The sequence below is a fragment of the Bos indicus x Bos taurus genome, chromosome 6 (genome assembly GCF_003369695.1).
Source record: "Bos indicus x Bos taurus breed Angus x Brahman F1 hybrid chromosome 6, Bos_hybrid_MaternalHap_v2.0, whole genome shotgun sequence".
In the NCBI taxonomy this organism is placed as follows: Eukaryota; Metazoa; Chordata; class Mammalia; order Artiodactyla; family Bovidae; genus Bos; species Bos indicus x Bos taurus.
In genome coordinates this window covers 67,893,641-67,918,506 of record NC_040081.1, presented here as the reverse complement: position 1 = coordinate 67,918,506, position 24,866 = coordinate 67,893,641, and the positions used below count along the sequence as shown (strand labels likewise).

At 41.3% G+C, this 24,866-nt stretch overlaps 1 protein-coding gene across 4 annotated transcripts in view; it reads right to left on the bottom strand.

The window, feature by feature from the left end:
- Positions 1-1,858: 1,858 nt before the first annotated feature.
- DCUN1D4 (defective in cullin neddylation 1 domain containing 4) overlaps positions 1,859-24,866 on the bottom strand; it is a 71,298-nt gene continuing 48,290 nt past the window's right edge. For all 4 annotated transcript variants that reach the window (XM_027544482.1, XM_027544483.1, XM_027544484.1 and 1 more), the window contains 4 exons: positions 19,542-19,650; positions 7,514-7,618; positions 5,336-5,438; positions 1,859-5,226 (listed from right to left, as the gene is read on the bottom strand). In XM_027544482.1, the coding sequence (XP_027400283.1) occupies positions 5,171-5,226; positions 5,336-5,438; positions 7,514-7,618; positions 19,542-19,650 (373 nt within the window). In that variant the 3' untranslated portion in view covers positions 1,859-5,170. The remainder of the gene's footprint in view (positions 5,227-5,335; positions 5,439-7,513; positions 7,619-19,541; positions 19,651-24,866) is intronic.

The window sequence follows — 24,866 nt, the reverse complement described above, 5'->3', positions numbered from 1 at the left end:
TGCCACTTAAACCCAATCACCATAAAACTTTCCATCCAGAGATCCTCCCTAATTCTTCAGTCTGTTGATTTTCTATTTATTCCAGTCCCCTCTCTGCACACTTATAAAATTTGATTCTTATGTTCTCAATTTCACATAGGAATTCTGCCTCAACATACAATTCAAGTTAATAAAGATAATGATTAAACTGAGAATCTGAAAATCAACCTTGATGGGGGGAGTATAAGGTTTGGAAGGATTTATGAGCACTTTAAGACATGCAGAATAGGTTATTCAAAGGCATCTATTATTTTATGGAGTGATTCTGGGAACTTATGTGATGAAGTAATAGTTGCTGTCATGCCCAACTCTCTGCGACCCCGCGAACTGTAGCCCACCAGCCTCCTCTATCAATGGAATTCTCCAGGCAAGAATACTGGAGTGGACTGCCATTCCCTTTTCCAGCAGATCTTCCCGACCCAGGGATCAAACCCGGGTATCCTGCATTGCAGGCAGATTCTCTACCGTTTTGAGCTCTAGGGAAGTCCTCTGTGATAGGATAACCCTTGTCCAAATCCTACTCTCGAGGTAGGATATGTAGGAGCCAACAAGTAATGAAGCCAAAATAAATAATAGGCCATCAAGAGGAAAAAAACACAGTGGCTTTCAATATACTATTAGAAGTTAGACCAAAACTCTCTGGAGAGTTAGTTCACTGGTAACAAGTACAGCTGCAGCTCTCTTTAATCATCATACATTTATCTAAGACTTCTACAGAACACTAGTTTGAATTTCAGATATTCAGATTAGGCAATTCTGAGATGTCTCTGCTGGAAAGTGTCAGAGGGAAAACCAAACCTCTTCAGCATGCTTTCTCAAGGCCAGAGTTCTTCATAATCCACTCTCCAGGGAAGGACTGCAAAAGAATTTCCTTCAGAGGACTGAATACATTTCTTTGGGAGAAGAGATTTACATTTTAAATGATGTTTAAAAAAATTTTCCATTTAATTACTACAGCCAATTTTTGTTTTTTCAGTTTCCAATTATTATTCTCAGCACAGGCTACTTATCATAATTTCTCAGCAAGTACACTTCTATACATGGGATGATTTTATTTTTTGTTAAGGCAACTGAAGATAAATGTTAGGAACCAATTCGAGGAGGGGGTGGAACCCAAAGTATTTTCTGTTGAATGTGCCAGAAGTGGTGAACATGCCTTATTTTGGAATACCTCCTGCACCACAAGCTTAGCTTAGGTACACAGGGCCAGAAAGTTTGATGTATTGTTTGCTCACATGATAGGTTTCTTTTTTCTTTCCTTTCTAGCTATAACAAAGTTCCAAGGGCAATTCTTTTCTCAAGGAATCACAAAAGCTTTTCTCTAAGCTTCTGCCTAAAAGTTATTCTTCCCACCAGAATTTGGGAAGAACATTCAAATGAGTCATTTCAGTATGATGTAACCAAGTCACAGCATCATGGGAACTAGGTCCTGCCTTCCTATAGGTTCAAACAAATGAAGAAAGTTCAGAAAGAGCGGTTTGCCACCTCACTTCTGTAGCCTTGGGGCTGACTTGATGATACATGAAATACTTTAAAACTACCGTGTGTGCTGTGCTTAGCTGCTCAGTCATGTCTGACTCTTTGCGACCCCATGGGCTACAGCCCGCCAGGCTCCTCTGTCATGGGGATTTTCCAGGCAAGAATACTGAAGTGGGTTGCCATGCCCTCCTCCAGGGGATCTTCCCAACCCAGGTAGAGAACCCAGGTCTCCCGCACTGCAGGCAGATTCTTTACCGTCTGAGCCACCCAGGGAAGTCTAAAACTACCTTAAGGGATTTTTTAAGAGAAAGCCATGAAAAGAGAAAAATAAACAAATCAGTTCTGAAACCAAACACAAATAACTTTTTTATTTATGGGGTATCGTTTTACATCAATTACATTAAAACCTAAAACCAGTTTGCTGTACTCAAGTTAGGTGGCATAACAATATTTCAGTTAAGCTGGGAGTCACAGGACTTGCACACGTTTATGAAGGTGATGCAAATACTGACGACACGAAGCATTCACAGTTACAGGTTAGCTGCAGTTCACTGACAGTAACCCCCGAGAGAAATGACTTCATGAAAAGAAGCAACCCACATTTTGGTCTCATTTACAGACACCCAACAATTTAGTTGGTCAATGGATTCTATACATTTATTATACAACATATGAAAGAATAAAAGATAAGGCTTACAGAGGTATTTTAGCAGTTGTAAGAGTAAAAACCAAGGGCACAAACTAACTTTTAAAGCTTTCTGTATAAACTTCAAAAGCACTGTTAAGATGGAGACTGAGAGGCAACAGAAGTCTGTTGTTAATCCAGATCCTAGAAGTCTGTCTAGTGAGCTTTATAAAAACTTAGTTCAGAGGTCATGCTTCAAATAAGCTGCACGTAACATTATAGAGGGTGATTATGGCAAATCAAATAATGCAATTTCCGACCTACCGCAACAGTCAACATCTAAAAGTTGGATTCCGTTATCACAGAGTATTGCAACGTGGAGGCCAAAACACAATGGAAAGAAAGAAAGGGTGGAGATGTAGGTGATAAAGAAAAACCAGAAAAAGGCACCCTCGTTTACTTATCATTTGCCCATAAATAAGTGCTTGGTGACTGCTCAACTTATGTAACTTAGGGAGATTTTTATGAAAAAATATCTTATTACTTCTGGCTCTTCTTCCCCTTAAAAATAACTGCATAAAATCACAGAAACCAAGGGCAAGCACGCTGCAGTCACAAAGATTTATTTTTCAAGGGAATTCAGAGATTATTTGGCCTTTTCTAAATAGGCAAGATCACCCTTCTGGAATATTTACTTCCATGTTACACATCATGAAATAATTTTTGCTTGGCTTTTCCAAAACCCCTGTCATCAAAATGTTCACTGTGTGTTAAAATGTAACATTTTCCCTGTAGCCACCCTCTTATTTTGGGATTAACTGTGCTTACTGTTAAAAAAAATTTTCCAGTTTGTTACAGTACCTTTGAAAATAATTTCATTGATGATTTCTATTTGCTTTAAACAAAACTAGAGTTGATCGAATTTAAGAACTGCTGCCTTTAAAGTGTGATTTGTTAACTTCATGGGATCCTTTTGAAAATGAATCAAGTTCTCCACAGATTGGAACCTGCCTATAGCCAGTCACCAGTGGAGTTAACAGGCACCCGTCGGAACGGAAGCCCTTTCAACACGCTGGTCTCAGGAGCTGTGCTTGCTGTCAACGTCTTCTGTTCTTTTCAGGGATGAATTTGTGCAAATTGGTGTGAATGTGTAAAGTAGAAGGGGAGTCTACAGCTTCTAAACAAGGAATGATTAAGTATGCTTAATCACTACAGAGTTTTTCAAACTTCTGGTTTATTTCACAGCAAACCAAACCTTTCTATTTGGTAGAAAAAGGAAGTGAGTTTCATTCTACCAGATCATGATTTTGTATATGCACACACACTGTATATACACACAAAATTCCTGTCTTTGGTGGTTCAGTTAGGGAAAAACAAAATATGAAAATATGAACACTGTTTGCAAAGAAACTGTGAAATCGTGGTCAAACAGTAGCATTGTCTGTGTGCTTTACTCATATAATGCCGTTAAAAGGTTCACATTTGACCCAAAAGGTTTTGGGGCCAGGTTTTGAAATAATCTGAACCTCTTCCAACTGTCACATGTTCAGTCATGGATTTTGCTCACAACTATGCATTTTCTTGCTCAAATGCACCACTAGCTTTCACTTGGTTGAAAGTCATTAGACTGTCTAATGACAGTCTAAGTCATTAGACTATTGTGTTCTCACAAACTTTAGGGACTAAATTAAGTCATTCAATAGCACCAGAGAGTTGAGGGAGAAGCATGTTTTTTTGTACATTTCCTTGAGAAGGGCTAAGACAAGAAAAGAAAAAAAAAAAAAAAAATACATAAAATACAAACCTAAAAATACCATCCCATTTACTCCTGTTTCTTCACCCACATAAATAATGGCTATCACCTCTCTGTACATATTACTCAGGTAATGACGAGCGGCCCCTCCAGGAAAGGTCCTACCGTGTAATAGAGTTTTTAGCTCAATGCTGGTGGTGTCGTGTCCACTGCCTGCAATGGACATTCTGCCAGGAAAAGCCTAGCATGAAAGAAACAAAAAAAGGAAAACAAAACAAAACACCTCTCACTTACAGTATAGTTCTTCCCCCCACCCGCCCCCGCAAAACTAGAAAATCAGACACCATGAAAGCTTAACTAAAAATTCAAGCCACAACTAAAAGTGCTCTGCAGTTATAAATTGCCAGCAAACCATTAGGTTTTCATGGAGGCGGCAAAATAAATTTTACTTAGAATGGCATAGAAAGCATCAGCAGACCAAACACTGACTAGAAGAATGCAAAAGGAAAAAAAAAGCACTAAAAAAGTGTACAAGGGTTTAAAACCAATGGGAAAAAAAGGTGCAATTGTAATTTGTTCATCTGTACCTATATTCAAACTATGACAGCTTTAACATTAGAAAATCAAAACCTATATACTGCACGGTGGAAATGATGTGTGGCATGGTATGGGTCTATATGTTCAATTATTCTAACTTGCATCATTTCAAAATGCTAATATTTAAGGAAACCAAATTAGATTTGGCATAACGCCTCTGAAAAGTTACGACTCCCACCTCCTTCCAAAGTTGGCCTCTTAAATAATAAGGTTAATTCTGGCAACATTTGCATATGATAACAGCTGTTCTGTCTTATATCTGAAATGCTACATTTTGAGACCAAAGAAAAGTGTAATTGGGTCATTTGAAAAAAGGGACTAGAAATATGCCACAAAAATTATTTTACAATACATTTTTGCAGAAATAATCTCTAGGTGAAGCTTTGTCTTTTTATACACATATACAAAATTTAAACAGCAATATACACATAATCACAGTGAGGACGCTGGCAAATTCACCAATCTGTAGTGTAAATACAAACTGCAAAGCAGCCTTCCAAGAGAACAGTGCCACACAGCAAGCAGAGCTGGCCCATTCAACAGCAAACACCGACGCGTCCCTGCCAAAGGGAGACCGTGCGAGAAAAGCAGCATGCGCTGGGTACAAACAGCAATTTATGGCTAATGGTTGACATAACTGTGGTAACAGTGACTCTCTCGCTGCTATGCATAAAGTCCTAGGACATCTGTTTGTCTTTATACCACTCCACAAACTCGTCCAACAAAACTGGCCCTGGAGAGAGAGAGAAGAGAGGCAGGGAACAACACTTATGAGACTTCTCAGAGGCTGAGGAGCAAACGTGCGGGGGGCAGGGGGAAAACGACACCCACCCAGTACTTACATGCTCCATCTTCATCGTAGTTGCTGAGGTCAAGGTTAATTGTTCTGCTAAACTCTAGCACATTGCACCATTGGTCTTTATTAATAACTTTATATTTTGATTGCTGGTGGAGGAAAAATAATATGAATTACTGACACAACAAATCAGACAGTTTCAACTGCTGTGACAATCAACTTGATAAAAGCTCATGAAGGTTATCACTTTCCATTTGAGGTGTGTTAGGCACCATTCTAGGAGAAGGGTGAGAGATAGCGAGAGGGGAACTGTGGATGACAATTTTCATTACAAAAATATTATGGGGGCTCAACATAAAACAACAAATGCATCGAAGAAACACAACGTTACATCCCTAGGAGTGAAATTTCTAGATGGCAAAAGCACTTTTATGTAAAAGAGGGATAATATCCATTTCACAGAGATGTGGTAAGGATTAATGCAGATAATTTCTATAATTTATAAAAAGCACTTTATTGAGTGTGTGGCACACAGTAAGTGCTAAATAAAGAGTTGCTCCCATTAACAGGCCCTGACATGAACATCATGCTTCCTGTCAAGCTGTCAGCTAACGGCACATGCCACCGTGGGTTTACTCAATGAGACCTTGCTAAGTGCTGCAAGCACTCTCAGGACTAGGTGGTCCAGTCACTGAAGAGTTACTGTTCTGATAATTAAAAACTTGAGTCTGATCATAAAAGGACTAAGAACAGCCATGAAATAGTTTTTCTCTTCCTCCCAGACAGGAAAAAGGCTACATGCATATTTCAAAATACAATATCCCTGTATAAAAATCTAAAAATAAAACCCAGTCTGATAATTCTTAAATCTTTGCCACTAAAATTGGGAACACTGGAAAACAAAGCAAGTACATAAAAAGCAAAGAGAGTTGAGCCAATGGTTTGGAGGATGTAAACACAAGAAAAGCTCAAATGAAAGGATTACTGGGTCCTTTTAAAAGAAAAATGCAAACTGGTGTGAGAGAGAGAACAAAGCACAGACTATAAACTTTCTAAGCAACTAAAAGCAAAACCCAGTCACTGAAACAGTTGATGGTGCTCCTGGAACTGTGTGAAGTCAAATCTGCTGTAGTCTTTCAGCTACAGAAGGACCTTCACACCCAGCCTTAAATTCTTCCCAGGATCCTGAGATCAGGAGCCCATTGCTACTCACTTTCCAAATAAAGCTAACATTTCTGAGGGTTGTCAGAGAAACTGGAAGAGATCACTGGTAAATACGGGCTGTCATGTAAACAAGTGCTTCTTATATTAAAAACTTGTTTTCATACCTTTCTTCAGGAATCCCAGTTAGTAATGTTAAAAGCAAATTTTAATAACAGTTCTCAAAGAAGCCTGTCAGAAGTTTTTCTGGACCATTACACCAACAAGTTGTAAGGAAGATTATTTCAAGAGTGAGGCTGGAGTCAGTGTAAAGTCCAGGAATTTCTCCAAGATCCAACACCCTTATCCTTTCAAGGAAAAAGCAATTTTTAAAGGGGTTTGGGGACTGGAGCGCAAGAAGGAGGCTATATATGACAACCCAAGTAACTCAGACTTTCACCTCAGGTTCTTCCAAGTCTTAACAGTATTACATTGGCATCAGAGCCAGTTCCTAATAACCAGCAGCTCAGAATTTCTCTCATTAATACTTAGAGCAAACAAATGATAACAATGGAGGAAAGTGCTGGATTATTTCAAACACAAACGTGAAGAAAATTTAAACTGCAGGAGATACCAAATGAAGGAACTGGCCACTGAGACTGAAGTTTCTTGGAGATAAGAGTAGGTAAGGACATGTTACACAGACTGAATTTAGTGAGAGAGTGGATGGCTGTTCTCCAACCTTCACTTCATAAAAGTGGAACTTCATCTAAAGCCACAAAATAAGGTAAATCTTGTTTTACTCTTGTTATAAAAAGCAGGAAATCTAAACACAAACAAAAGGGGGACAAGAGAGGAAAGGCCAGAGCTGCGGTGTCTGGAGCATTTGTAGGGGGCCGGGGCCATGTGCACACACGGGGATGCTCGGGACTCGGGAACGTGCTCAGGGGCAGCCAGTACGTCGCCACAGTTCCTACAGGCAGAGAAGTATGACAAACAGAAAAGTACAGAAGAGGATCGAGTAAAGTTTACTTGGTAGTTCTAAGCAAGCAAACATACATTCCATAAAATAACAATTTAGTACCTCTAAGAATTGGTGAAAAACTGGAAAAAGGGGCCAGATTTTTCCTAGTAACAGTCCCAACATGCACTTGGCAGTGTTTATGTCTAGGCTTCGCTGGTCCTTTTCCTGTTTAACAAACAAAAACAAGGATGAGCCAGGTGCCCCCAAACAATCCAAATTCCTATTTCACTTCAGTGAGGAATTAGTAAACAGTTCCTGTATCATACACCATAAAAATCCTGAGTCAAGACTAAGGTAGGGGGAGGGGAGGTGGTCAGACATAATGGAAGGGTTAAACAGTTTTGTACTATAGAGTTTTACTGTGAGAAAGAGTCATATCAACTGAATGATCACCCTAATCTATGATTATTTCATGGGATATGATTGTTATCTGTGATTATTTCTTGGGATAAATAAAAATCCATAACTCAATCACTAGCTGTTTGACATTTATGATTATTACTGACATCATAATTACTGATCCCCAAAACCTATAACTTAACTAAATAGAGTTTAAAGGTTTCAAATTTCATGCTTAGGAATCAGGTTTTCTTGAAAAAAAATCTTTCTTCCACCAATTTTATTTCACTGGTAAATGCTTTTTTTGCACCTAAAAATGATGGAGTTCAGTGGAGCTCCTAATGAACATCGGGGCTCTGGAGAACCTTCCATCCCCCACCTTCGGGGAAAGCAGTATGTCCACCTGTCTACCTGCCACAGTGCTTCTTACCTTAGATTTGCTGCACGCGACATCTCCTAGCACAACACCCCTAACTAACAGCCAGGTGAAAGATGACATTGCATGAGGAATCCAGAAAAGACATTTACATAAGCCTGGGCAGATTATGGGCAGATTAAGCTCCTTCTACTTATATTTACAATTAAGAATGTTAATTTCTCACTGATCTTTCTTACAAGATTCCATTTGGGAACTAAAAAGTGGGCAGTTTCTATGTAAAAGGACAGAGGACCTGGGACCTTGAGTGGTAAACTTAGACATCAAATGCTAGCTAGCCTCGTCATGGTATCTTAGTTTCAAAGAAACTTTGCAAAAGTATCTTTCTACAAAGGGAGAAAGTGCCTGGCTGTTTCATGTGGAGTGGAATCTAAATGTTCACCAGATTAAGGGAGGATGCATGACCCCGTGCCAGCCACATGTGCAGCCACACACACCTCCTGATAAAGCTGTTACCTCAAATTTTCTAACAGTGAAGCGCTCTTGAGTACAAGGAGAATTTCTGGCCCTGACACTGATTTTAAAGTAAAGGACCTAAACAATACAGCAAACGTAAGCACCTCACTCAACAGCCAACAATGGAGATGTGCGACGGGTCTGCCTTTCGGCCCCAGTTGTGCGGCATGACGGCCATGCAACCACAGGCCGGGTCAGATGGCTCTCAGTCACCCGGCCCTGTCCTGGCCACACAGCTTAAGTCTGAGGAGGGCTCCATAGTTCAGGGCAAGCAGGGGCCTGCCCTCTACAGCCTGTCCTGCCCTCCCCTGGCCACGTACATCACCCTGCTCAAGGGTGCAGGGCTCATTCCGAGGAGAGGACGACAGTGGGAAGGGCACCCTCGTGGGGGCCCCCCTTCTGCCCCCGAGCCTCGTGGGGTGTTGCACTGCATGGCTCATGCTTCTGCAATGCACTGTGCAAGGAAACAGAAGACTTCCTCTTGTCCTGTCACGTGGGTGCAGCAGCAGCAGCATACCCCACTATGGAGCACCCTCCACAGTCCCATGGAAGAAAACCAGGGACCTGCTGAAAACGCACGCGGCACCACAGGACCGGGCCCCAGTTGAACAACAGCTCAGGCAGCGCTGGGCTGAGGGCATGGACGCTCTGGAAATGCTCTCCCTCTGAGGAGCCTGTAGTCGTTCACTAGACCTAAAGTCGCCAGTCTGGCCCTGATACACACTGTGCCTTCTTCCAACACCATCCACGTCCCCATCACAATGGACATACACTAAGGTGACAGAAAAGAAGATACAGAGGACCTGGACAGACTCTTGGAAACAGTGCAACCATCTGACAAACTGGTGATCATGAAGGATTTCAATGCATGTGTTTGGCAGCGATGCCAAAACATGGAGGGAAGGCATCAGACTCACAGGGCCGGAAAGCTGAACAGCACTCACTCACTCCTGCTCTGCCAGGGTGCCAGCCAGCAGCTCGCAATCACTAACACCATCTTCTGCCTAGCAAACAAGAGAGAGATATTATGGAGGCACTCGCGATCTGAACAGTGGCATCTCGCTGATCACCAATGTTGCCTGTGGGGGGATGTGAGGCTACGTGCAAATGACCATGACTGCAAACACTGCGGATTCCTGGGGACAGCACAACTGAGAGATCCCAGAGCAAACATCTACGAAACAGCAAAATGGAGACACGCCCGGGGGTTCTCTGACAGTGATCCTAATGGCATTCTCAAAGGTGTTCCCAACTAAGTGAACTGAATCTCCCAGGATGCTATGAAGCGGCCATCAACACTGAGTGTTGTTGTTGTTGTTTTTTGAATCACCTTAACAAATCCAAGGAATACAGCTAAAAACATCTAGAAGCCCTTCGAAGGAAATTCAAATAGTTCGCTGTCAACACTGACCCTGTGACTCTGCTCGTGGAGCATCAGGGTGAGAGAGGCAGACTTCAGCATCTCAAGGTCAGAATCTAAGCAGCGAGTACCTTGAGACAGACTGTCCAGAGTCAACCAGCACCCCCAAAGGCCCCTCAAGGCTAAGGGGAAAGCAGAAGAACTGCTCTCCCTGTCCACCTCTCGACCCACAATGTGCAGGTATGGATTTCACAGCTTTCATTTTTCTAAGACAACAAAACAAACAACTTTCATTGTATCCATCAAATACTAATAGGAACCAAGCAGGCTCCACACACACACACCAAAGACCTATTAACCCCCTACAATACACAACTAGATTCTGCTTTGTGGTCTTCCTTAAACACATATTTTTAAAAGCAGTTACAGATGTTATTTGCAGCTGTAAAACCAAAGGATCCTACTCTGAATATTCTAAAAAGCTATGTTTCGTTTACGAGAACGCACTCCTCAAGCTAAAGACTATTAACCACTAATGGAGTGAATAATGAAGTTTTATCAAGTTCTGATTTGACATTCAACTTTGAAAACAAATAGTGCTTTTGTTTATGTAAGACTGTTCAAATACAGGTCTTCCTGTAAGATGTGATAGTTAAGCTTTTTTTTTTCCTTAAATGGCACAGGTGACACAAACTAAAACAAAATAATTAATCAACTGTAAATATGTAAATATAAATATTACAAAAATGATTCTCCAAACATCTAGGTATTCAGACACGCTATGTCACAGACCTCTGTCAGATGACCAATTTCCAATTTCCCCAAAGTTTTAATAGTACTTGAAAAAGGGGAATGCTGAATTACTAAAATTATAAAGAAAAAAATCTTTAACATTAAAAAAGACATCCATAAGATTTCGGGAGAGGCTAGAATACATAAGAAACAATATACAAGTGCCCATGATCACAAGCATGTTGATGGTGACAACCAAGAAACTGGTAACAATTTACGTGAAATCCAAAGACTGTCACTGAAGACCTGTAATACAGGTCACAGAATTTTTATTTGAAACCATGGGGATTACAAAATATAAAGAGACAATGCAGTCTTCCTTATCACAGTTCAACAAACATAAGGCAAAAACAGAGTGCTAAAGAACTTGAATCAATGTGGTTGTTTACAAAGCTGAAAACAGCAAATCAGTTTTCTGAATGGGAGTCCTTTTTTTTTTTTTAATTACACATTAGAAACAAGCAAAAAGGTCTTAAAACTCATGAGTGCCCTCTCACTGGGAAAAGTGAAACTAAAACAAGATGCTTAGAGAATTTACCCAGCCTAGTTCTCAAATAATAATGTTTGCAAGGCAATTACTTAATTAAGCTCAACTAGTGATACTTCCTTTAAAACATAAAGAAAAACAAAAAAGATCTTTCAACTGGCACAGCTTTTCCCCAGTCATTTTATTTGGTATAGATTCTATTACTGTACTCTTGGAACATAAGATATTATTTGAAACCTGAGGTTTGTGTGTGTTAGTGGGCTTAGATGTGTCCAACTCTTTGTGATCCCATGGACTGTAGTCTGCCAGGGTCCTCTGTCCATGGGATTCTCCAGGCAAGAATACTGGAGTGGGTTGCCATTTCTTTCTCCAGGGGATCTTCCCAACCCAAAGATTGAACCCATGTCTCCTGTGTTTGCAGGCAGATTCTTTACTGTCTGAGCCACTACGGGGTTACAAGCACCTGAGTAATGTCAATGAAGAAAAATTCAACCACTATTTCTAATTTTATGGCTAACTTTTATTGAGAACTGAACCAGCAACTGTTTTAAGTGCCTTATACTCAATACTCAAGTAATGCAAGAGGCTATTATTATATGCCTATTACATGAGGCATTATTATAATCCCCAATTTATAAATAAGGAAACTGAGGCCCAAGAGTTAAATGACTGTCGATAAGAGCTGGGTCTGCACCAGGAGTCTGATTCCAAACCTGAGCATTTCATCGTGTACCCATCTGCCGCCTTCTCAGCTCTTCAGAGTTCAATTCACTTTACAAACAACTGCTGAGCAAATTCAGCAATAACCAAAGGGTAACCTTAACGGTAAAGCCAACAAGATGTTCACAGGAACGAACCTGGGATTAAATGACCATATATTCTTCTACTTCTGTCCTCACCCATGCCTGCCTTCTGTTTTCCTCATAATTTACAATAAAAGTATAACAAGTAGTGAAGAGTGTGTGCCCGTCTATGTCTGGTGTGTTGTGGGTTGTGTGGAGAGGGAAACCAGACAAACACACTGGTTAAGAAATAAGAACTGACTCAAGTTAGAAGAGGAAATGAATCAAATGGTCACAGCAGATCTCAGGTTAAAGTTGGACAGAGTTCTCTGGTAACAGGGTGTTGAACACAAGACCCAACAAAATCTTCCTCAGCAAATCCTATGAGTAACATCCACAACCATTCCACTAAATGGAAGTGACTTAGACATTAGCTCTAACATGTGACCTCCTAGCACCTTCCTGAAACACCTCAAAAACTAAATAAAAGCACAGGCAGTTGGAAAAGTTGGGTGCATCACGGGACAGGCTGTGAGGACTAATTTCTAACAACAGATTAACCATTGCAGGATCACCTCTCAAGAAGGCGGGATTCCCACTAGTACCTTCTGCCTCCACAAAACCCTGCAAGACAACTTCTTAAAGCTTCACTGCAAGGGCTGAAAAGCCAGGACTCGCCCCTAAAGAAATCTCCCATCCTTCTCTTGCTCACTGCACTTCTTCTCTCTCACCCCCCAAAAGCCCCCTTCTACCCATCCAGAAGCCTCTCTGCCTCAGTCACTCAGAAAGCTCCACTCAGCTCCCATCTCCCCACCGAGCCTAGAAACTTCCCTCAGTCCTCCCCATCATTCTCGCCTTCCTGCACCCAGGCTGTGGGATGCGCTGCTGGAAGGCCTCCCAGAGTGGGTCATCAATTCATGGTGTCAACTCTCAGCCAGGCTAAGATGCTGTCGTTCTCAGCGCCTCACTCAGCCCAACATTCACCCTTCTCAGAACCCCAAGAGGCAACTCCATCTGTGGCTTTCAGCACAGTACCTTGTCTTTGCCCCAGAGGATACAGAAAAAGCAAATTTAACTGATATATAAGAACCAGCATCGGAGCAACCAAAAATATCACTCTATTTAGTCTTTTATCTCATTCTCTTTGTCCCATCTTATTCTCACTAGGTCCTTTTAAAGGAATCAAGCCAAAAATGACTGTTTTACTTAAAGGAATCCAGACAACATTTGTTTATAAAATTTATATTAGGGGAAAAAACACTAAGCATAAAAACATTCAAGACAAAATTCCACTTGCAGAAGAACTGGCCATTTCAGCCCAAGTCTCTATCCCCTCCCCTTCCTGAAACAGGACCCCACAGGACAGTGGCAGTTTGAGTCAGGAAGGTGGTGTGGCTCAGGGACAGAGCTCAGGCCCTCATGCTGTCCCCTCCCCTCTGGCCCTCAGGCTCATCATCTGCACAGTGACAAGACTGAACCCAGCGTCCTCCACAGTTTCTTTCAACTCTTAAGTGTTGCAATTCTCTGACATCTGTAAGACTATATGTAAGCTCAAGCCAAAGTAAACTTAGGAGAAAATTAATATAACTTTACAATCAAGTGCTATTTTTAATTGGCTACAAGGTTCTAAGGTGAGGGGGAAAACAAGCATACCTTTAGGACTATAATTTTGGTAGAGAGATGTTAAAAATGGGTATTTTATCTTTTCCTGGTATTTTACTATAGTTTCTTTCCAGATATATTAAAGGGTGAAGCCAAAATGTAAGTTGCTCAGCTGTGTCTGACTCTTTGTGACCCCATGGATTATAGCCCACCAGGCTCCTTTGTCCATGGGGATTCTCCAAGCAAGAATACTGGAGTGGGTTGCCATAGCCTCCCCTCCAGGGGATCTTTCCAACCCAAGGATTGTACCAGGGTCTCCTGCATTACAGGCAGATTCTTTATCAACTGAGCCACCAGGGAAGCCCCAAGAATACTGGAGTGGGTTAAAGGGTAATTCAGAAAATTTTAAAAATGCTACTGTGTGGTCTTTGAGAAAAAGAAATGAGCCCCCCAGTGACACCAGCAAACTGTGTGGAGGTGCTTTCCAGGCTACAGCAAGAAGGGGGAACCCAACCCCAGCCCAGTGGAACCCCAACTCACTAAACTGGAAAAGACAGTTTGTGGATTTCAAGGAGGCATATAATTTGTGGGGCAAAATACCAGCGAGGTAGAACTGCACAGAGAGACCTGGGGACCCACACTGTCTCCCCAGTTGCTGGCTGAGGACTTGTCTTTGCACATGTGAGAGGAAACCGCCTGAGTCGAGGGAGAGAAACACTGGAGAAGAACTTGCAGAAATTCCCGAGCTCACACGGGGCTGGGAACAGTCTGAATTCTCAAAATACACAGGGCTTTGGGTGGAATCCTCAGGAGGGTGTTATCTTCCTGATGGGGCTATGTCATCCCTAGACTGAGGCTGCTCTGGACCAGTCCTTTCAAAGGAACAACATGATTCCAAGTAACTTAAATACACACCAGGAAAAAAATTTTAATCCAACATTAAAAGGAATACAACAAATCCAAGCAACCAACAACCTAAAACACAATACTCAGCATCCAATTAAAAAACAGAAAAAAAAAAAAAAAACTATCAGGAATACAAAGAAGCAGTAAAATATGACCCATAACGAAGATAAAAACTTTAACCAGAGAAAGAAATAAAGACATGACAGATATGACAGAACCACAGCACAATGCTGTTAAAACACCTGTCATAAACACATCCGAGAAGTTTAAGATGGTAGAAGAAAATATTATCAAGATGAGAGAAATGGATATAAAAAGTCACAAACAGAATTTCTAGAGATGAAAAATACAGCATCTGAAATGAAAATATACCAGCTGGGGTGAGCAGAAGAAAAGATTAGGATTAGAAGATATAGTAATAAATATTACCCAAAGGGAAACAAAAAGAGAAAACAAAAACAGAAAAACCTGAACATAGCATCAGTAGCTTGTGTGACAGTATCAAGCATCTAACACAAGTATAACTGTAGCCCCACAAGGAAGAGAGAGGGAGAACAGGAGAACTATTTGAAGAAATAACAGCTGAGAAATTTCCCAGTTTAATACAAACTGTTTAAGTTCAAAGGCCTAAAAACTCAACAAATCCTAATCAGAGTAAACATAAGGAAATTATGTTGAGGCACACCATAGTCAACTTGCTGAAAATCAGTGAAAAGAGAATAAAAGCAACCAGAGAACAAAACAAGGCACTATGTTCAAAGGCATTATGAATGACATCAGACTTATCATCAGAAACTCCACAAGACAGAAGACAATGAGAGCCAGCATGAAAGCGCTAAGAGAAAAAACGGTCAACCTAGACATCTTTATCTAGATAAGTACCTTCTAAATTGAAGGCAAAATAAAAGCTTAGAAACTCATCACCAGAAAATCTGTACTATGAGCAATGCTGAAGGAAATTTTTAGGCAGAAGATAAATGATACCAGATAGAAATATGGATCCACACAAAGAGAAGGAAGCACAGACAAGTGGAATATATCTGGGTAAATATAAAAGACATTTTTGGGACTTCCCTGGTGGTCCAGTGGCTAAGACTCTGTGCTCCCCAACACAGGGCCCAGGTCCAACCCCTGGTCGGGGAACTAGATCCCATATGCTACAGTTAAAAGCCCATATGCCGCAACTACAGATCCTGCATGCTGCAACTAACACCCGGTGCAGTCAAATAAATAATTTTTTTAAAGTTGCTTTTTTAAAAAAAGACATTTTTGCTTATTCAAAGCAAAAATGATATCAATATATGCTATGAACTGAATGTTTGTGTTCCCCACTTCCGAGTGATGGTAATAAGAGGTGGGGCCCTCATGCCTGTGGAGGAACTCCCCTAAAACAAAGACTGTAGCGAGCTCCCTCCTCCCTTCCACCACGTGAGGTTACAGTGGAGACACATCTACCCTGCCAGCACGATGAGCTTGGACTTTGCAGCCTCCTAAACTGTGAGAAATAAATTTCTGTTATTTATAAGCTTCTGAGTCTCTGGGACTTTGTTAAGCAGCCTAAAGAGGCTAAAACAATATATTGTGAGATGTGTAACACATGTATAAGTAAAATGTGTGACACAGCAGCCAAAAGTACGGAAGGGGAAGATGAAAGTGTACTGTTATAAAGGCTCTTACATTATACACGAAGTGGTATAATATTATTGGAAGATAGACTGAGAATTTAAAGATGTGTGCTGTAAAGCCTGATTAATCACAAAAAATAACAGAGATACAGATAAGAAGACAATAGTGGAATGGAATGATAACAATGGAGTCTAAAAAAATCCAAAAGAAGTCATGAAAAGAGGAAAAAAGAAATAAACATAGATGAGACAACAAGGGAAATGAACAGCAATACAGGAGATGTAAACTTAACCATATCAATAAACACATTAAATGCAAATGGTTTAAGCATCTCAGGACATGTACTGGCAGCCCCAACTATGCATATGCTATCTAAAAGAAACCCACTTTAAATATAAAGACACAAACAGGTTTATAAAGGATGAAAAAAGACATATCACCTAGACTTTACTTAAAAGCAGAAATGGCTATATTTCTATCAGACAAAGTAGACTTCAGAACAAAGAATATTATCAGAGATAAAGAGAGACATTTCATAATGCTAAAAGGTCAATTCTTCAAGAAGACTTAACAATACTACATATATCTAAATCTAGTCTGAAGCCTCGAAATACGGTGAAATGAGAAAAGACACAAACAACAGAAGTAATTACAGTCAGAGAGTCTAATATTCGTCTCTCAGCAAATAATACAACAGTAGGCAGAAATCATTAGGATGCAGAAGACCTGACCACTACTACCAACCAACTTGACCTAACTGACATTTATACAACATTCTACTGAACAGCAACAGAATAGTCATTCTTTGCGGGCACACATAGAATATTCATCACAGCAGACCCATTTGGTCACATTTCAGACCATAAATCTAGCCTCCATACCTGTTAGTGGACTGAGACTACACAGAGCATGTTCTCTGACCATGGCAGAATTAATGATAGATTATGTGGAAAAATCCTAGTAGTTGGCAAATAACACAACACACTTCTACATAATCAATGGGTCTAAAACAATCACAAGGGAAACAGGAAAATATTTTGAACTGAATGCAAATGAATATTTAACACCTCAAAACTTGTGGGATACAGCTAAATAAAACAAATTCAGTAACAAATTCATCTTAGGGCATATTTTAGCTGAACTGAATCTATTTGGTAATGATGTGGCTGTTATTCAGCATTACATAACGGGGCTTTACATAATGGGGCTTAATTCACTGATATTTATTGATACTCTCCTTAAAAGGCACAGATTTTTGCAGGCTGCTACCAGAGATAGGAAGAAAGAAAACACGCAGTCCCTTAAACTGTCAGAAAAAATGCAGGCCTGGACCTAAACTCCCAGGCCAAGCTAGAGGGGACATGAGGGCCATGTAAGTGATGATCCTATGTGATGGTGGAGCCAGGCGGCTTGGTCCAGAAGCTGGTGATGGAGCAAGCAGCAGGGATACAGACAAGGCTCAGACAGCGCTTGGCATGACAAAAGGCAGGGGCAGGCGGCAGGTTCAGCAAACAGCTAGTTCATGGTCAGCAGAGCACAGACATCTTGTGGAAGGGGAAGCCTGGATGAGACTGGACTGCAATGGCCTGGGAGAACCTGGAGATGGGACCTGGAGCCAGAGCCTGAGTGTGTAGCCTGAGTAGGTCCTGGACCTACTGCTGAGCAACCAGGGGGCCCCAGTTCACCCCACTCCTTGGTGAAGGAGAACGAAACCATCCCATGCATCACTCAGCTGCTAGGGAAGCAACTGTGATGTCCACACGGTGACTGAAGTGCTATATTCACATGGAGGCGATGGTGTTCATGGCTGAAGGTGGACAAGTGGCCCAAGGCTGCGGGAAGACGGACCAAGCCCTGCTGGTACGAGTGCCTGGTGAGAAGGGAGAGGGCGTGGACAAGAGGCCATGGGAGCAGTGCAGGCCATGAGCCCAGCCTCAACCCCAAGGATGTAGTAGAAGCTCAAGAGAGAGGCAATGGAAGGAGCCTGTGTGACAGACTGAGAAGGGGACAGACAGCCAGGTTGAAGGAAAACTGAGCCCAGTTCTAAAGCAGTGGATATGTGGGGAAATTTCACTCCCAAACAAGGAAGTTAGAAAATACAGTTGTTCTGGTGAAAAGGCAAGATGCTTCTAAACAAAACTTCAGCCATATGATAGGACACTGCTGACTCAGGGAAGAAAAAAATCTTGAGAAGGAAAACATTTAATCCTGGAAACTATGCATCTACTCTAAAAGCATCTGACCAACAACTTCTAGATACAATTATATAAATGCTATTGAGTGAAACACTGCATCTGAGTTTGACAGTATCACTTCTAACATCTATATATTTTCATGCATGTCCTAATTTTATTTGAGGCTGCAAAAATTTCACACGTGAGGACACCACACTGAACTTACGGCTGTGCTGTAGGTGCACCAGATCTCAACAGCAAATAAATTTTTGGCTAAACTAACAGAGCCAAAGTGAAGAAAAAGTGAAAAGATCCACATGGTGGATCTTTTGCTTACAAAAAAAAAAAAACTGTTACTGAGTTCTCTGCTTAAAAAAAAGAAATTAAAAAAATTACCAGTCAAGAAAGCCTAATCGCCGGAACCCACCAAACACACAAACAGAACAGAAAACTACCATCCTGCAATAGAGCATAATCATTATGTACGGGCCGTGGACAGTGAATGAACACAATGCCAAGTGGTGCCTCAGGATTTACTCACTACCTGTGGTGACCAGGCTGAAAAATACAGCTTTATTTCACTCTGGTAGAACCACCGTCACAAACTTGGCCTGGTTCACTGTGTGACAAACAAGATGATCATTTTTCAAAATGATGACTAGAAACTACATTTGAATCCTGCCCATTGAAATTAGCTTACATTTGCAATTCAAATGATTTCCAGGTATGATCCAGCACCCCAAGTGAAACTGGCCTCGACCTGACTACCTTATTCCAGGAAACTCAATGGGTGAAGGTTTACTGTTTCGTGAGAAGGAAAAGCTTTTCCAAGCTTACCTAAGAGCTGTTTAGAACAATGTCTATGACGTACCCCTTTACAATTACTTCTAAGCCAATCACATGAGCTATTAAAGGCCTGTCACTAGAGCTTTGTGCTGACATACTACATTCTTGCCCAGACTCAGCTCGGGTGGAAAGTCTATGTGTAGAAGAGAAATTCTAACTAGCATCCTGGGAGTAGCTTACTCAACTTCCTTGCTGTAGCATGTAAAACAAACCTCAAAAGGCAGTGAAAGGGGGGAGGGGGGAGAGAGAGAGAAACATTTGGATAGGATCCAGAGGACTCACCCGTGCAAAGTCAAACGCATATCTGTAAATAAGTTTAAAGTTTGTAGAATCATTTAATAATGATCTTAAGTAATCCAAAGTATTTCTGAGTTTTTCTGTTGTATCACATCTAGAAAAACAGAATAAAGGCAAATTATAACCTGAGTTTTTTCTGACGTGGGGCAGTAATATAAAACACAATCCCAAAAGACAATAAAAACTCTGGAGTTGGAACACGTCCACAATGAGCTTTTTTTCCTATGCTTTTCAAGAAATGTCGAATGTACGGAAAAGCTGAGGGTCCTGTAGATAAGCACCCCCGTGCCCATTCCCTGGGTCCACCATGAACACTGTCATATCTGTGCTCTCACATACAAGCACTTTTTTCTGTGCCTTTTCAAAGTAAGTTGCCCACATAATGCCACTTTACTCCTAAATGCCTCAATGCCATCATCACTCTTAATATCCTAGAAATGTTAACATGTGACTCACATGCAGATGTCCCAATCTTCCCCCAGCTCCTGTTTTCCATCAGAGATCCAGTCAAGGCTTATGCACTGCTCTCAGGTGTCTATCTCCTTAGTTTCTAGAAGGCATCCTGCCTTTTTTCTGTCTTTCTTGACAATCTCATTTTTGAAGGGACCAGATTAGTTGTTTTGCAGAATCTCAGTTTGTCAGATAATTTCCCTATGATTACACTTAGATTAAGCACTCATGGTAAGAACACTCCACGCTATGTGCTTCTCCTCCCATGAGGACAGTCCATTCCATTACTGGTGATACCAAGATGACTCATTTGGTGAAGGTAGTACCCGCCTATCTCCACTTAAAGGTACTCTTGGCCCCTTCTAAATGGTGTGTAACCTTGAGGATGGTACCTTGAGACTGACAATCCTGTTCCTCAACAACCTATCACCAGGTGGGTTCAGCATCTGTTATGATCCCTGCCTAAATCAGTTTTACATTTGAGGATGCAAAATGGTGATTTTTCTAATTCTATCATGCTTTTACACTTATAGGCCCGAACTCTTCTATAAAGAGAGCTCCTCTCACCACCTTTCTTGGTTTTGGACTAAAGGACTTCTGCCTTTTACTCAGGGTTATAATCTGTTACTGTCCTCATTCTTCATGGTGCACAACCGTCCTTCCAGTGTCGTTCTGACACGTCCCCACCATCAGTCTCTGAGTGCATCCTCGCTTTCTGACACAAGATATTCTAGTTCACCTAGACTTGAAATCAGTTATTTCTCCAGGAAGCCCTGGTGATGACAACCTGTTTTCACAGGTAAGTGACACACTGTTTATTTCTCTCGTTCAGTCACTCTGTCGTGTTCAACTCTTTGCAACCCCACGGACTGCAGCACGCCAGGCTTCCCTATCCTTCACCATCTCCTGGAGCTTGCTCAAACTCGTGTCCATTGAGTTAGTGATGCCATCCAACCACCTAGGCCTCTGTCATCCCTTTCTCCTCCTGCCTTCAATCTTTCCTAGCATCAGGGTCTTTTTCTTAAGTAGCATCACAGTCTTTTTCCTAAGTAGACTATTTGGATATTGTTACAAGCTAACTTTCTGTTCCTAATACTAGCCTTTAAAATTGAGAACCAAGAGTCATCATTTTCACTGGCAATATTAAAGATTTTCAATGCTGGATGTGTTTCTCTGTGTTTCCCTATAGAGCTTTTACCTCCTACCAAGTATAGATAATACATATTACAAGTATTAACAATGCAATGATTTTACATACTTTATTAAACCAAAATATAGTTCATTATAGAACACACTGATTTATTTTCAGCACTAAAATTGTGAAATTTCTGCAATTTTTTTGTAGCCATCTACAAAAAGCTTCCCATGATGTACTGAGATGATAAAATATCTAAAAGTCAAAAGTTACAGTAAATGTTTCACATCTGAGTTTACAAGAATTTAGAATATCCTTGATTTCTTTGAAAACTAAAAAAGATTAAAATTAGGCTAACTTTAGAAGTCAGAAAAGGCTTCTTTAAGGGACTGACTTGTAAGGTGAGAGCTGAAAGATAAATGGAAACTAGATGTTTTTGGAGAGGAGGACCTTCTAGATTAAAGGAATAGTATGCATAAAGGTCTAGCAACATGCCAAGCCTAAAGACTAAAAGAAAATCATGTGACTAGATAGAGTAAAAGGGAATATGGTCCAAAAAGAAGCTGAAAGAGAAGTAGGGCCAGACCATAAAGTTTTTGTGGTCCACAGTGGGGTTTTTTGTTTGTTTGATGTTTTCTTTTTTGAATACCTAGAAACAATGGAAGCTACCTCCTATCATGAGAGTTACCATGATCAGGCTTCCATCTTGAAAAGCCTACTCCAGATCTCTGTGGAAAAAGGTTAGGAATGGCAGGGCGGGGGAGACACTGAGTGACAGCCTAGTTAGACAGTTAGTGCCAGAACCCACAGGGTTCATGGAGGCTAGAAGGATGCATGAGAAAGCAGTGTGTGGGAACCTGTGAGGCAGGCGTAGGAGCAGAGCTTACTGTGTATTGGGCTCTCTGCTCTACGTTTTGATTTTCTTACCATAGATATATGAGTAATATTTTATTAGTAGTAATATGGGGGAGGAGTAAAGAGAAGGGAAACAGCTAACCCCCAAACACCTAAGACTGGAATTCTCCTCTTCATTTGGAAAAAAGGTTAAGGACCAAAACCACAGGAAAGCGGCCAGATTTGGGCAGTTGGTTTAGTTTAGTTCTGCCCAGTGAAAGGAAGAAGAGTAGTTGCTTGTTTCAGCAGATCCTAGAGCAGGAACCACTGTAGAGCTGAAAGAAAACAGCGCAGCCGCAAGGTGAACGTGGAGTTTTACAGCGAGCTGCGGAGTCAGTCCAGCCGACACTGGCAAGATGTCCTGACACTGCAAGACGCACAGAGCCGGTCTGGAGAGTCACACGTAAAATGCCCAAAGCAATCTTTTACTTCCTGTGTCTATTAAAGAGAGGTTAGAGATGATGCTGTCAATAACGAGTTTAGTGTTAGTAGTAGTCGTTTAGTCCTGTCCAACTCGTTGCAACCCTACGGACTGTAGCTCACCAGGCTCCTCTGTCCATAGGATTCTCCAGGCAAGAATACTGGAGTGGGTTGCCATTTCCTTCTCCAAATAGAGTTTAATCTGCTTTAAAAGGGGCCTGGTCCCATAGAGCCCGTGGACTAACCCCCACCAGGGATCCAGGCCTCGCTGAGTCACCCTGTCTGAACCGTACGTTGCCATCTAGTGGCCACTCAACAAGGTCATCTGCAGACAGCTCCTTTCAGTGAAGCTTTGCTTCACAAAGATGTGAAGCAACAGGCTTGGCCTGAGACTTCGAAAAGCAGCCACATCATTCAGCCCATTTCCCCCAGCTTTCCTGTGTACCACATACAAGAATGAGGCAGTCACAGGGTGACAGTGCCGTGCTGCTAAGGGGCATCATATGCCACAAGAAAATATGCACATTTTGTGGAATCACTGCTTATTTGAACTGTGCTGCTGAAACATAGTCAGAAGTAACAAGAATGAGGATAATCTTCAAAGGTTATACACTCAAAGGTAGTTCTCTTCTATTACCCAGGAACAGCCTTCATCCCTTCACTCAGTCAGCCCAGAGGTATTTTTCCAGCCCATCATCAGTTCTACGCAGTTAGCTACAAGGCTAACATACTTTTTTGGTTTTGTTTTATTTAGCTTAAATACTCTATAAGCTTAATTCATCAGAGGTAACCTTAAACCCCCATGCTGGAACAAGACAAAAAATAAAACAGTCAATTAAAACAAGAGCTGGGAATTTCCTGGCAGTCCAGTGGTTAGTACTCTGTTTCACTGCCTGGGGTATGGGTTCAATCCCTGGTCAGGGAACTAATACCCCACAAGTCACATGGCAGGGCCAAAATAAGAGCTGTGCCTTCTTTAAGAACCATCGCAGGAGCGTGGAGATAAATGTTCCCTTCCCTACCAGCTGCCGTCGCTTCTTCCAAGAATCACGAAATACAGCCCTGGAGAGGCCAAGCATGCAGCTCCTCCAGACAGCGTCCAGGAGACTGATTTCTGGGTGCCCCATATTCCATCGCTTCAACCTTCTTGGTTTTAGGGACACTACCAGAGACATCCAGGAAGTGGCAGATTCAAAACTCCCTGGTTCTAAAACCCCTGGGCTTCCTATTTCTAGCATGCACCCACAGTACAGTAACTTCAAAAAAAAAGTCTCTTTTTTACACTTTAATTTCCTCTTGAGTCCAGAAAGTTCACTTGACAGGTTTAATAAACCCAAAATGAGAAAAAAGGAAAAAATTCCAAATAGAAGACAAAATAGATCATTCAAAAGATGGATTATTTTCCATCTTTAGAAGACATAAAAGACTGGCCTCTGAGTTTTCTTATTTATTGGGTGCAAATACCTTATAAATACAAGTAGCATAAACAGAAGTGACCTTATTACTTTTGGATGTTTTGGCTGAACACTGCTTCCAAGCTCCTACCTCAAATGGACTTTGTCTTGTTCCTGGCTTTTGTTTCCCCAGGACCTAGAATTCCGTGCTTGGCACATCACTGCCACTCAAATATTTGCTGAACAAATGATAGATTTAGGGAGGCACGAGGGAGAGGGGGGTGGAAATTCATAAAACTTGAAATTGTACTATTTTTGAACTACAAAGAACCTTAGAGGTTATTGTAAGTAATCATCTTCACCTCACTGATGAGGAAACTTACTCTCAGAGTTTCACATCACAAAAAGGAAGAAGATTCCTCTTTTTTTTGCAGTGAATCAGGTTTGTTACTACACATTAAATCTCAAGGACTGAGTGGCAGCACTCTCTGGGAATCCACCTGCACCACTTGTGTCACACAAAGCATCAAGCAGAGTTCCCAACAAAGCGCTTGTGGAGCACCCCCTACCCCGAGAGCATACAGGCACGGCTTCTTTCAGGAAACCGCAAAGTTCAGTTCCCAGACAACGTGATCCTCAAAACATGAGCAAGGCCTTGCACTGGGTAATATTCTTCTGTAAAGGCAAACGTAAAAACAAACCTAGAACTACATAAAAATGGGAAATTATACCCTAAGACAAATGAAAATGTGCCTGAAAAAATGCTGATGATACCTCCTCTAAAGCCTTGAATAAAATCTTGATTTAACCTTGCATTCATCATTACAAGGGTACTTAAAAAGGAGCAGCCATCCTGTGTTCTATCCGGAAAGCAACAGAAAGAGGCAGCGAGGAAAACGATACAAGAGTTAGTAGGCTTAACATCATGAGGAGATATTTCTCAACAGGACGAACACAATCCTATGAGATCCCAGAGACTTAACCCCAAAATTCTAGAGCATGCTGAGCAAAGTGTAT